A 12,651-nucleotide genomic window follows, 5' to 3' on the forward strand; every position below is an offset into this window, starting at 1 on the left:
TAGTATTTTGTTGTAAAAACGAGATTTAAACGTTCACTCATCATTTAAAGGTTGCGTCAAATGGCCCTCAATATTTTTGAAGCAATGCGGCCCGCGAGCTGAAAAGTTTGGAGGCCCCTGTCCTAGAGAATCATTCAATATTTGCTTATCTTGTATACCCAGTGCCCAATCCCAGTGTCTCGTAGTACAGTTGTCAACTCGTACGACTTAAGAACATGCCCGTCATGGGTTCGATCCCCAAATAGACCGTGCCGCCATACGTAGGATTGACTATCCTGCTATGGGGGGAAATCAATTAGTCACTGAAAGCCAAAGCCTACTAGTGGTACAGGCAGGCCTTGACCGACAACGGTTGTTGAGCCAAAGAAGAAGAAGAAGAAGTATACCCAGAGCTAAGATTAATGTTGAATGGCAAACAATAAAGGCTACTCATAAACTAATCATGAGTCATTAGCCTACAACACGTCTGATAATAAATTGCAACGATAGGGGTACAACAAATAAATACATAAGGAATACACAAATGACGAACGAACCATATCCTCCAATACAATTGCGAAAATGTGTATGGGAAGTAAAGTTAATATCAACTGCTAACTTTGGCTTCACTGAAAAAGTCAATGAAAGCCAAGCTCACTTCACTAGTAGGTACAGGCAGCCCTTGACCGGCAGCGGTTATTCTGGCATATTTGCGATACTTTGGCATATTTGCAATATAAAATATATAAGTGTCATAATATATATATATATATATATATATATATATATATATATATATATATATATAGATATATATATATATATATATATATATATATATATATATATATATATATATATATATATATATATATATATATATATATATAATATATTACTCACAAAACCTAGAAGGATTAATCTAATGGATGGATGGAGCTTAGGCCATCTGTAACTCAGTGGTTCATAATTTGTTTACCATTGATTGACTCCCTTTGCTAAGAAAGTTTTCGGATTTCATAAAGAGATTACAGCGGACCAACACTTCCACCACCAAATAAATATGCTGGTTCAGTTTGAAGTAAGTATAATTATATTACATCAATTTATTTTAGTTATGTCTGACACATGAATATACCCTATCTGTAAACACTTACAACATTAAAAATATTTATAGGGCGGTGCTGTTGCCTTGCGTCATCAATGATATGTATCGTTTTCGATGGCATCAATTAGTTCCTTCTTTTATGAAGCTTAGTTTCTGCGACATTATCTCACTAACCCTATTGAGCAAGCAATTCAAATTTCCCATTCATTCAAATTACTAACTCATAAAAGTATTGAATGATCAGCTGATATCGACACTGTTTGCTGCTGAAGACATAATAACTACAGAGATATCACAGGTAGGAAGTAGATCCTCTTCCATTTAGCAACGCAACACGTACTTTAACAAAAACGAACAACATTTTCCGCTTGTCGCATGGTTACGCTATAGTTTTCCTAGAAAAATCCATCCTGCTTCGTCTGCGCCATACAAGCATCCTTGTAGTTGGTAGCATTAAGGGACAGAAAATAATCGTCATGAATAAATCGAATAATGTTTTCGATCGGACACAAATGGGCCCTACCGCCCCGAATACCCCTTGGAACATTTAGACTCTTGCCACTCTCGCATACGTCGATAGTGTTCGTGACGTCCCGCCCATTATAAACCAGCCGGAAGTAGTACTGCGTGTCCTTATCGCTTTTATACACTTCAAACACCATTCGCGACGCGTACGGTATGAACGGATTCTCGAGCTGAACACCCAGCGAAGCGATCAGATACTCAAGCGTTTTATCATGCCCCGAGTAAAGCACAAATTTCACCCGATCGCCGGAGATCATTCGCAGCATGTAGGCTACGATGTTACGCATCAAGCCGTACGAGCGTAGTAGGCCCTGCTGGCGCATTGATTGGCTGTACAGTTCCTTCATACCGGCCCAGTGTATGTACGACATTAGGGCGAGAACGTGGCTTTTCTCGACGCATCCCTCAATTTCCGGTTCCTGCTCCGTTGTATCCGAGTCGTCTGGCTGTTCCGTATTGATGGGTGGACCAGCACCACCTCCGCTCAGGGTGGCTTCATCCAGATCGATGTTTATTACATCCAGCCCAAGGGGATCTTGCGTTGAGCTGCTGCCAGTTTTCGAGCCGTATCGGTAACTATCCGCTGACGGCACGTTGCTGTGTATCTTCCGACAGGGTAATGGAGCTGCATGGCAAATGTGTGCCAATAGTGCGTCACGTATTTCGAGTGGATTTATCTGTTGCCCAGCCGCCTGTGGATTCTGTAGCAAGGCCGCACCGATCCACTGGACTATCGCACCAATCGCTGGATGCTTTGACAGATGCCCGTTCATCTCGCTTGCCAGTTGTTTCTTCAGCTTCTCCGCCTGTGGACAGGCACAATCCGAAAAGCAGTACGATAAACTGTGGCTCTCCTGTATCTGCATTGCTAGCCATTTCTCGGGTGGCAGTACACCGAACAGCAGTGCCATAGCCGATTGAAACGTTCGACGGTAGCGAGTAGAATAAATGACGACATCATCCACGACATACTGAAAACTAGAGGTTGGATTGGAAATGAAATCGGAACCATTAAAGGGTGTAGTTCTCTGGGTGCTGATTGGGACCCGCGTGTAGAGTCCCAGGGCGTTCGCATAAGCCTGTCGAACGATATCGCCTACGTGTAGCATTTGGGCAATGCCTTTATGTGTTAGCTGTGCCAGCAAGCAGAGCTTCGACGCGGCCGGCAGTAAAGGAAACCCATGAAATGGGCCTGTTTTCATCCAGTGTCCACCGCTAGTGCTTCCGGTGGTAGTGTTCTGCAGGAAGTTGATGTATCTCGCAAGGCTAGGATCGTTTTCATATCCGCAATCCACTTCATTGATACCACGCACATGTGCCATTGGGCCACGGTCACCATGACGTATCAGCAGCAATACGCCCTGCAACGTCCAACCCTCCAGGGAACCGCCCTCCTCACCCGTCACGATTGCAAACGGATGGGTGCAGTCAGTCTGGTTGATCTCTTTTATTCTTATCCTATCCGTTGAGTCGCCTTCCTCGGCGAGAAACCGTTCCGTTTTGCGGTAGCCGAATCCTTTCGCATTCAGTAGATTGTTACCATTTTCTATGGAACCAATGTACTTGTACATGCCTATCGATGGAAGGCATAGTTTTTTTTAGTATTAGTCATTTATTCTACAACACCTGCACATGTCTCACGCTTACCTGCTATCAGCAAAAATATCCAAATGCTCAGTATCAAGTAACAGTAGAGGGTGCGATGTTGCAGCGAAAATCGGGCAATTTCTTTTAACAGCATCTTGGCGATTATGCTACTAGTTTGCACCCGAAGCACTTTAGTATCATTGATTTTTTTGTTTTTAGTAAAATTTAGACTCTGTCTGAATTCGATTCGGAACTTGGTTATGTGTAACAAACAATCTTTCACTGACGTTTGATGTATGTTTTTCTTTCCAAAAGGCGTACGATTTTGTTTTCCCCAAATGCGACTGCGCGGCATTTGCTCCATTTTTCTTTCCAAAGATTCGAAATGGTACCGTTGTATTTGTTTAGTATAAACAGTTTAAGGATACGTTTAGCATTTGAATGTTTTAAAGCTAACCGTCGAATACGAGAAACTATCATACAATCATATCATATTATTTAACAGAATAAAATCCCATGGGACTAACTACTTAATTAGACTTATCTAGGTTTTATATCAAGTGGATTGTTTCACTTTAAGTGGGTTGATTTCATATGCATGAAAATATTTAAAGAGATCTGTTACAGAATGACATGAAATTTGATAACTATCCAATTTGTCCTTGATGGTGTTCATAGTTGAAGTAAATTTCCTTAAATTTCCAGTATCAAATCAACAATTGAGGTAAACTCAAAGATGCTTTCGTCCTTCCCAAACCTGTGTTAGGTTCATTACATTTCTGTAAGGTTGAAGTATTACTGCTCCCTAAATAGAATTAAAAAATGTAACAATCTTAGAAGGTTCTCACAAAAGCTCTTTGCCGGTTCACTGGAATGTAGACCCTTCTCGACAAACAACATTACGATGATTTTTCGCTTTGATGGTCTGTTGGATAGAATGAAATGTAAGTTGATTTGCGATCACTGTTGCTAAAATCAAACGTAACCGATACTGTAATTAACATCAACAAGCAACGTTTTTGCTCCGTTATCCATAAGTTTGTCGATTTTTCCAGAATTGTTTCTGTTTTTTTTTAAACTGGCTTAATTTTCTAATTGACTTTAGTTATTGAATTATCATTCTATTTCACATAACATGCTAATGCTTAATATTTTATGCACGTCGTACACGTCGGCTGCAAATAGTATTAGAGATTGTGTATTGTTGAGAAAATTCACTAAATGTCTTCTGCAATTGGTGCAAGGTCAATTGTTTTACTCTATGCCTTGATAAATGTAGTGTTATGAGCTTCCATCGTTAAAAAGTCCCAGTGAAATATTCCTATAGTCTACATAACCACATGCTAGAACGTTTAACCACTATTCGTGACCATTGGCACCCTATTTGACAATAAATGAAATTTCAATGACCACTACTTAGCTGTGATACACAAGGCCAATCGAATGTTAGGTTTTACTACGCGAAATATCTCAGACTTTAAGGACCCAGTGTGCATGAAAGTTAACTATTGTTCGCTGATTCGCTCTATATTAGAATTCAACTCTGTAACTTGGACGCCTTCTAGAGCTGTTTCAATAGACTATAGTCGATCCAGCGTAGGTTTACTGGATTAGCTCTCCGAACCCTACCCTGGTTGTGCCTTAATTATTCGCCTAGTTATCACGAGCGTTGCTTCCTATTGGGTTTACAACCACTGGCTTTTAGACGGCAAGTTGCACAGGCTACAGTTGTATCCAAAATCCTTGCCAATGAGATTGGCGCCCCTTATCTCGTGGAAAATTTAAATGTATATGTACCTGAAAGAGCCCTTCGTGCTCGTGATACATTACGTCTTGCCAACTCGAACAATGTTTATACGAACAATGCCCCACTAACAGCCATGTGCAAAACGTTTTATAAGTTCAACTCCTTTCAACATTATCACTTCAGAACTTCGGCATTTAGAGACAAAATTTTATTGGTATGGACTAATCTGGCGAACTAAGACTAATTTTTAAATTTAGATATAAGAATTGAATGTTCAATTAGACATAAGTTCGTTAAATAAATACCAATAATAATAAAAATTATTAAACCTATAGTTATTTTCGATTTATGTACCCATAAAATTACGACCAATGATCAACTCTGGCGGAAAAAGAGTTAGCCCTTTATTTTCTCCATTTCCAGTTTGTTTCAAACGAATTGGGTTTGAAAGGAAATGTATTGGCATTACACCTGTTTCTAGCGTTCAGTTGAATATCGTGCAATTTGCCTCGAATTGTTTCCCAATTGACATTTTCGAGCACAAATAACCGGGAATTCGAGCATATTCCCTTAAACTGGAGCCTTAAACTTCCCTTAGACTGCACCAGTTTAAGGGAATTCAGAAAAAGTCCTGTAAAATCAACTGTGTCACTATCGTCAAATACGTGCTTTTACAATCGAATGCGTGCCACTGCGGTCGTCGCAATAACGGAATGCAATGTTACTACGATGATCCTTTGCTTTCCCGTCGCGCTTTCTCTTCCGTCCGTCCGTGGTAACCAAATTCCGTTGTGGGTTCAGTCCTCGTATGAACCGATCCCCTAGCAATGATGGACTATTCGGACCTGGAGTACATAAAAGGTAGCTAAATCCATTTTAGCCCGGCATAACCACAAAGGATGTAATGTCAAGAAAAAGAATAATTGTGTGTTACTCATTTGTTATTCAAAAAAAGTTTAACTCCCCCTCTCCGCCATGTAACAAATCGTATCGTTTGATGACCCCCCATCCCACCCCTTTATCATCGTTACGTAATTGATGGATGACCCATAACGCAGAAATAATGTGTCGATTATTGAAAAAAAATCAATTAAATTCGTCTTCATCTCGTACGACTTAACAACATGCCCGTCATGGGTTCAAGCCCCAAATAGACCGTGCCGCCATACGTAGGACTGATTATCCTGCTTAGGGCGGGGGGGTAATCCAAAAGTCATTGAAAACCTACCCCATAAGTGGTACAGAGGCAGGCCTTGACCGACAACGGCTGTTGAGCCAAAAATAAGAAGAAAGAAATTTTGCTTCACATAAAAAGTTATGATCATTTTTAGAACGAATTTGTGTACAGGCGGTCCCCGAGATACACGGTTAATAGGGACCGAAAACGGCCGCAAAATACCGCGTATCTCGAATTTCCGCGTAAGTCGAATCTCGTGATTTCCAGCTAAAATATCACAAATTTTCGTGTAATTTTGCAAGTAGGGGGCGGTTTTTGTTACTTTATGAATTATTTGATATGATTCTGACTGAATATAACTGTTTTAAACCTTTTGAAATAGTTTTTAACATTCGATCAAAACGGAAATTATTTGGCAATTTGCAATTGATGTGTCAAATCAGTACAATTTGCTCAAAGAATTGTCAATTTTAGAAAACCGCGTATCTCCGAATCCGCGTATAAGAGGTACCGTGTATCTCGGGGACCGCCTGTATAAAAAATCATACCTGATGCGTGCTCCTAAACCAATCCGGTACATTTCGTATTTTTGCCCATCACTACCTTTATCAGCTGTTTGTTTGACAGCAAAACGATAAGTTTGGTTTTTTTTGTCACTGTCAACTGGGTTCCGTTGCTTTACAGGCTGTTCAAAAATTACGCAGCAGCTAGTTTTCTTGTTTAATACATTGATTTTTTATGCCTTCATTCACCCATGAAATAAATATTTTTCTTTATCTTGCACAAAGTAAAACACTACACACAAAAATTACATAAACTCGCACCAAGCTTCTTGACGACGATTCATTGCTCATTGCTTAGCAAGCTTTTTCTTGACGATGACTGTAATTTTTGACAGATACATGTGCATAGTATTGCAAAGCGCGTTGTTAATTCACGTTTCGGAGCAAATTTTACGAACAAAGTTGCCGAATTTTAATTGTACTACGATTCCGCCGTTTCAGAGAACCGGGAAGCAGCAGAAATCATGCAGAATTATTACTGATCGCTCTGTTCTATGTTTGTGACACTCCCGGAAACATTTGCTACCTTGATGTGAACTTCAGCAACAACTGAATTGTTTTGCTTCAAAACTATCGAAAATTCTATTCCTTGGAGTAAATACAGCTGTAAGTATTAAGAACGGTGTAATGAATTCCGGTATAAGCGTTTGCAATCCGGCCTTCAGTGTGAAGAAATATTCAATATTAGGCGGTCTTGCAAGCTGCCCGCCAAGTTCAAGGACACGTAGTATTTGTATTTTTTTTGTGTGTACTTGGAAACTTTCCGATTCAAACGCGGTGTGCATTGGCTTTTATGGTCATCGTAATATAAACAAATAGAGTTTGCCATCAAGCATTTTTAACAGCATGCAAAGTAGCTGGAAAAAGTGAGTCATTTTCTTTCCGTGTTCGGTCGCCCCTTACATAATGAGAGGCTTACAACTGTGCTGTTAATTTACATCAGGTGAAGTGATTTACTTACCCACTTGCGCACTATTCGTATCCAACATTATTATGTCATATCTCTATTATTAGTCGAAATGGTTTACAAAAAAAAAAAAACGAAGGTTGACATATGAGATGGCATTGAGGAGGCATGGTAAATATCACTTGGCTTAGCCTTTTCGCATGATTCGGTTCTGAAGCCGGTGTCGTTCCAATCCAACGCTTTCAGTCATTACGAGTCTTAAATATCACTCACGTTCTAGTTGCATCTGAAATGTAGAGATCAATTTTTATAACGTCTTCAGTCTTTCTACCGGAACCATCACAGTTAGGCGGCTTTTGACGTCAGATAATAGAATCTATTTTTACATACAATCATTTATATTACCACCACCTTTTCCCTGCAGGATTTTCTTGATCGTGCTTGGCGGTATCCATTGGTGACAGCAAGATGAAGCCATCAGCTCCAGCAATCCCGCTCATCCTGGGATTGTCTTTGCTTGGAGCTAGTGGAGCCTACTTGTACATGCTGTTTAAGAAAAGGCGATCGAACGCGACTGGTGATTTGGTGGATTTCTTTACGAGAAGTACATCCAAACAGGACGCTCCTGTGGCGGAAATTGTCATACCGAACAGTCTCATCCCTTTGGTGATCGGACGCAAGGGCTACACGTTGCAGCACATTCAACAATCTACCGGAGCCAGTATTAATTTCGTTGACCACGATGAATCTAGTCAGCTGTGCCGTATTCAGGGCCCATCGCAAGCTGCCGTCGAGAAGGCGAAAGAAATGGTACTGAAGGAAACGTCAAGGCCCATAACCATTACGGAGGAGGTGATTGTACCGCAGGCTGCCTGCGGAAAGATCCTTGGCCGCTGCGGAGATGAACTGCAAGAAATTTGTCGCAAATCAATGGCCAAAGTGTGGCTCGAAGGTCGGGCTAGAAGTGAAACGGAACGGCGGGTCATGATAACCGGTACTGCCTCCCAGATAAAGGTAGCGAAGGAGCTCATTGCGCAGAAGGTGCGGGAAGATCATGATAGCAAAAAAATGCTCGCCGACCCAACCCGCCAGACGCGAGAGCCCCGCATCAGGACGCCCCCGACAAGCTCTGCCCCAACGCCGGTACCAAGTGACGGAGGGATGAAGCTGAACACGACTTCACCGAAAATATGCGTCGAAAAACGAAACTCCTCCAGCTTTGCCGCTGGTCAGATGGAAGTATTTGTATCGACCATTGTGTCCCCGAGCAAATTCTACGTCCAGCTGGTTGGACCACAGTCGACCGAGCTGGATCTGCTCGTGCTAAGCATGACCGAGTACTACAACCAGAACCAGAACCGCGAGCTTCACCGGCTTCGAAAACCTTACCTCGGTCAGATAGTGGCCGCCGAGTTCAATGCAGACAACAAATGGTATCGGGCCGAAATCAGTGCCATCCTACCGAACGAATACAAACCAGGGGAGGTGGTTCTCGATCTGTTTTTCGTTGATTATGGCGACAATCAGTATACGAACCCGAACGAAGTGTACGAACTCAAGCCCGACTTCCTAGCATTACGATTCCAGGCGATAGAATGTTTCCTGGCCAGGGTAGAACCGACCCAGCAATCCAATCTGATGCCTGCCCCCGCGTCCGCTACCGGAGAAGAAGAGTGGGATCCGGTTGCAGTGACCAGATTTGAAGAGCTAACGTATGGTAAGAGCGCCTCATGTGGCTACACTGATTCATTCAAATTCTTACTTTTACTGTCATGTACCGTTGTTAACTTCCAATTCTAGTGGCTCAGTGGAAAAAAATTGTTTCAAAAATTGTTACCTACCGGAACAGCAAGAGCCCACTGCACGGTCGCGAAACCTCACCCATTCCAGGCGTGGAACTGTACGATACGGCGCCCAACGGTATGGATCAAATCAACATCGCCCAGCAGCTTATAGCAGAAGGCCTGGCCCGTCCTGCTAGCAGCGAACGGCTGGATGAACTCTCAAGGAGTCAGCTCTTTCGGTTGGGTTTAACGAATGGAACAGATGGCAGCTCTTCACAGTCATCAAGCATTGACAAGGTGGACGATGTGAGCGCATCCAGCAGTACGTCCGCCTCGACGGTAATTTCGTCCGGGGTGCATATCAATGGAACGGGCCAAACTAGCCCGAAGGTTGAGCAGCAGCAGCAGCAACAACAACCACAACAGTCGGTGCGTTATAGAAGTTTGGCCAATGGAGCGCACTGAACGAGATGTTTAAAGGAATCCCACAATCGAACGAGTGTACCAAATAGACATAGGTGAACTTTTTTATTTTATTTTTATTCCATACTCCACTGTCGTTTCGTTTGAGGCGATTTGCTTGCCCTTTTTAGTTCCTGCTATCCAATTGATCGCATTGTACTTAGGCTAGTGTTGTGAAAGGATGCGTGCTTAGTTGGTACTCTTTAAAACAACAAAAAGAACAAATCATATTACATTTTAAATGAGTCGTTTTATAGCAATCAGTTTTAACGTTTCTTATATTATAGAGCAGTTTTATTTTGCTTAGTAAGTGTTGTTAGTATTGCAAGTTATCTTACTCGTCAATGAACCCCATTTTGTAGGACAACGTAAGAAGAGCAATTGTATGTATTATAGACATCGTTATACAATCACTTGCAATCATCAATGATAAATGGAGCGCAGGAGCATTATAACGAGCTACAATCTAGACAACAAATTGTGATGTCGTTTCTAGAACGAGAGTTGCGTGTAACGCAAACTTGGAGGAAATTGTAAAATATCATACCTAGTGAGGCAATAGACAAATAGGAAAACGATAAAATGATAAAAGTCAGCAAAAAAAAACAATCAGACTAGAACACGATACGAGATGGAAAATATTTATAACGTTGTGTAAGTGGTGCCAAATTCCGTTCTAAAAAAGAGATGCGAGGAAAACCGTGTAATAGGGACAAAAACAAAATAAAATACCATTACCGTTTGCGGTCGTCGGGTTTGTTTTTGTAATAAAGGGCTCAAAAGCATTTACATTTATGAACGAGTGCACATTTAGATTTGAAGTTTTTCATGTTCGAAAAAGAACGATAAATTACTATAATACATGTAAAACTTTATACAACTGGTTAATGTGTACCAATAAAACCAATCGTTTGCATCGTGTTTCTTGTGGTGATATAATCGTTTGGCCGAAAGCTGAAGGCAACGAACGAAGGCAACTGAACGAGCATAATGCATTTGCCACAAATGGTCGGCTGGCGGTAGGCAAGATTCAATTACTAAATGAAGCGTAAAGCAAAATAAATTAACTTCCGTTAGCTTAACGATTAGGTACATTTACAGGGCGCTTTCGCTTTGAATGACACTCCGGCAGGGCGGTAAATATAAGAGCCAAATACCACACTAAAACCGTTTTTATTCAATCGCACGCGCTTGCACCAACCGGGTTAACGGACAAGCAGCAGCAAGAGATGAACGATAAAATATGTTTAATTTTGTTCAGTAGTTTAGTGATTCTGTCCGATGCTATTATTGTACACGATGACCATTATGGTAAGAATCGTACGAATGTGGAACTGGTGAGGGTAGTACGACTAATTATATCATTTCAATTTCTTTTACAGGTAATTACGACGACACCCGTGAATGGCAACCGGACAAACTTGGTCCAGCCCAGGGAAGAGTTGCTGCTGGCAGTGAGGAGGAAAGGGAGGATCTTCGCCGCACTAACGGTGGGTTGAACTTTCACGAGGTCGATGCATTTGGAGACGATTTTGTAGATTTCGGTGCACAAACAGGACCGCTCGGTGCGTTCACGTGGCATGCCAACTTTCCCGTCGAGGAACGACGGTAATGGGAGGTAGCAGTAGGGACAAAACATTTAAATGAATACTCAAAAACTGTTAATACAATACGTTCCACTCTCTAGAAGATATACTACTGTTTTATTATTTAAAACGTAAATTTTATTGGATTTCCATTGACCATTCGCGGGCGCGCTCTCTTTCTCTTTGCTCTCTTCTCCCTGTATGCTTCACTTCCTCTCTCCTGCCTGGCATACACGAACGAGGATTATGCAAAATGAAGTTTTTGTGTGGTGTTTGTGTGTGTGTGTGTGTGTGTGTGTGTGTGTGTGTGTGTGTGGGGGGGGGGGGGTTTGTATATAGTTTTGCGGTAAATGTTTCATTTGTTTGTGGCTTAGATAACGTTCATTACTGTGCATCCGATACCGTTTTTACTAGCTTCCTACCCAAACGGATCAGATATTCAGGATTTTAATAAGCAACCCCCCCTGTTGTTTCTCATCGCCTGCTACGCTTTTCAAAACGCCTTTGCAACGTGGTACAACGTGGTACAGGCAGGCCTCGGCTTGTAACGGTTGCATTGCGCCAAAGAAGAAGAATACCACACCATCGGTAAAACATAAAAATGCAACGATAGTCCTTGGTTGGCATTATTCAAATTTCATTGTGAATAATTAGCTCCAAACATTTACCACGTGTCTGCCCATTATCAAACGGCGAGAGTGTGTTCAGATACGTTAAGCGCAACGCATTTGGTAATAGAAAGAGAGAACAGACGAGACGAAGCGAATCTGAACTGTTTCAGTCAAGCTCGCTACGTATAGCATAACGGTAAGTTCTACCAGAAAAGGTATAAAAAATAAATACTAAAATTTTAACCATCACTCCTCCAATCAACATTACATGTAAGCAAACAATATAGACATGCTGCTGCTGTTGCTGTTAGATGCAAAGGATGCATGGTGACGAGTGAACAAATTTTGAACCACAGCCGAGCTAGCCGTTCTAATGCTAGACGTGCTGATTCTTGTAAAATCCCGCAGCCTTAGGATCGATGGTTCTATCTGTGAACAGTGAACCAACCTCCGGTGCAACAGGTACCGTGTGACTGAATATTCGGTTACTATCTGATACAAACAAGTCGCGTTGTAAGCCTACTTTAATAAGATCGGCGTGAGCGTGTGAAGCCGTAGTGCCGTATCGCCCGAAGTAAGAGATGTAATTGTTGTAGCAGTAGTAGCCGCCTACGA

At 41.7% G+C, this 12,651-nt stretch overlaps 2 protein-coding genes across 3 annotated transcripts; one reads left to right on the forward strand and one right to left on the reverse strand.

The window, feature by feature from the left end:
- Positions 1-1,065: 1,065 nt before the first annotated feature.
- LOC120959251 (2-phosphoxylose phosphatase 1) lies at positions 1,066-3,574 on the reverse strand. The gene is made up of 2 exons (XM_040382515.2): positions 3,260-3,574; positions 1,066-3,185 (listed from the first exon to the last, which is right to left on the reverse strand). The coding sequence occupies exons 1-2, from the start codon at positions 3,561-3,563 to the stop codon at positions 1,483-1,485; spliced, it is 2,007 nt and encodes a 668-aa protein (XP_040238449.2). The 5' UTR covers positions 3,564-3,574; the 3' UTR covers positions 1,066-1,482.
- A 3,439-nt stretch (positions 3,575-7,013) lies between these two features.
- LOC120960052 (tudor and KH domain-containing protein homolog) lies at positions 7,014-10,760 on the forward strand. 2 transcript variants are annotated; one of them, XM_040383968.2, is made up of 3 exons: positions 7,014-7,292; positions 8,018-9,310; positions 9,394-10,760. In XM_040383968.2, the coding sequence occupies exons 2-3, from the start codon at positions 8,062-8,064 to the stop codon at positions 9,840-9,842; spliced, it is 1,698 nt and encodes a 565-aa protein (XP_040239902.1). In that variant the 5' UTR covers positions 7,014-7,292; positions 8,018-8,061; the 3' UTR covers positions 9,843-10,760. The 2 variants fall into 2 exon arrangements, with proteins under 2 accessions (XP_040239902.1, XP_040239903.1); XM_040383969.2 differs by lacking the exon at positions 7,014-7,292 and adding an exon at positions 7,534-7,552.
- The last annotated feature ends 1,891 nt before the right edge of the window (positions 10,761-12,651 follow it).

The sequence above is a fragment of the Anopheles coluzzii genome, chromosome 3 (assembly GCF_943734685.1).
Source record: "Anopheles coluzzii chromosome 3, AcolN3, whole genome shotgun sequence".
Taxonomy (NCBI): Eukaryota; Metazoa; Arthropoda; class Insecta; order Diptera; family Culicidae; genus Anopheles; species Anopheles coluzzii.

What these genes read in the sequence shown, in the direction of transcription:
- LOC120960052 (XM_040383968.2), top strand. Translation starts at nt 8,062, where the DNA reads ATGAAGCCATCAGCTCCAGCAATCCCGCTCATCCTGGGATTGTCTTTG. An exon ending in ATTTGAAGAGCTAACGTATG is followed by an intron (nt 9,311 to 9,393) that starts GTAAGAGCGCCT and finishes TTCCAATTCTAG; the next exon opens with TGGCTCAGTGGAAAAAAATT.
- LOC120959251 (XM_040382515.2), bottom strand. Translation starts at nt 3,563, where the DNA reads ATGGAGCAAATGCCGCGCAGTCGCATTTGGGGAAAACAAAATCGTACG. An exon ending in GATATTTTTGCTGATAGCAG is followed by an intron (nt 3,186 to 3,259) that starts GTAAGCGTGAGA and finishes TTCCATCGATAG; the next exon opens with GCATGTACAAGTACATTGGT.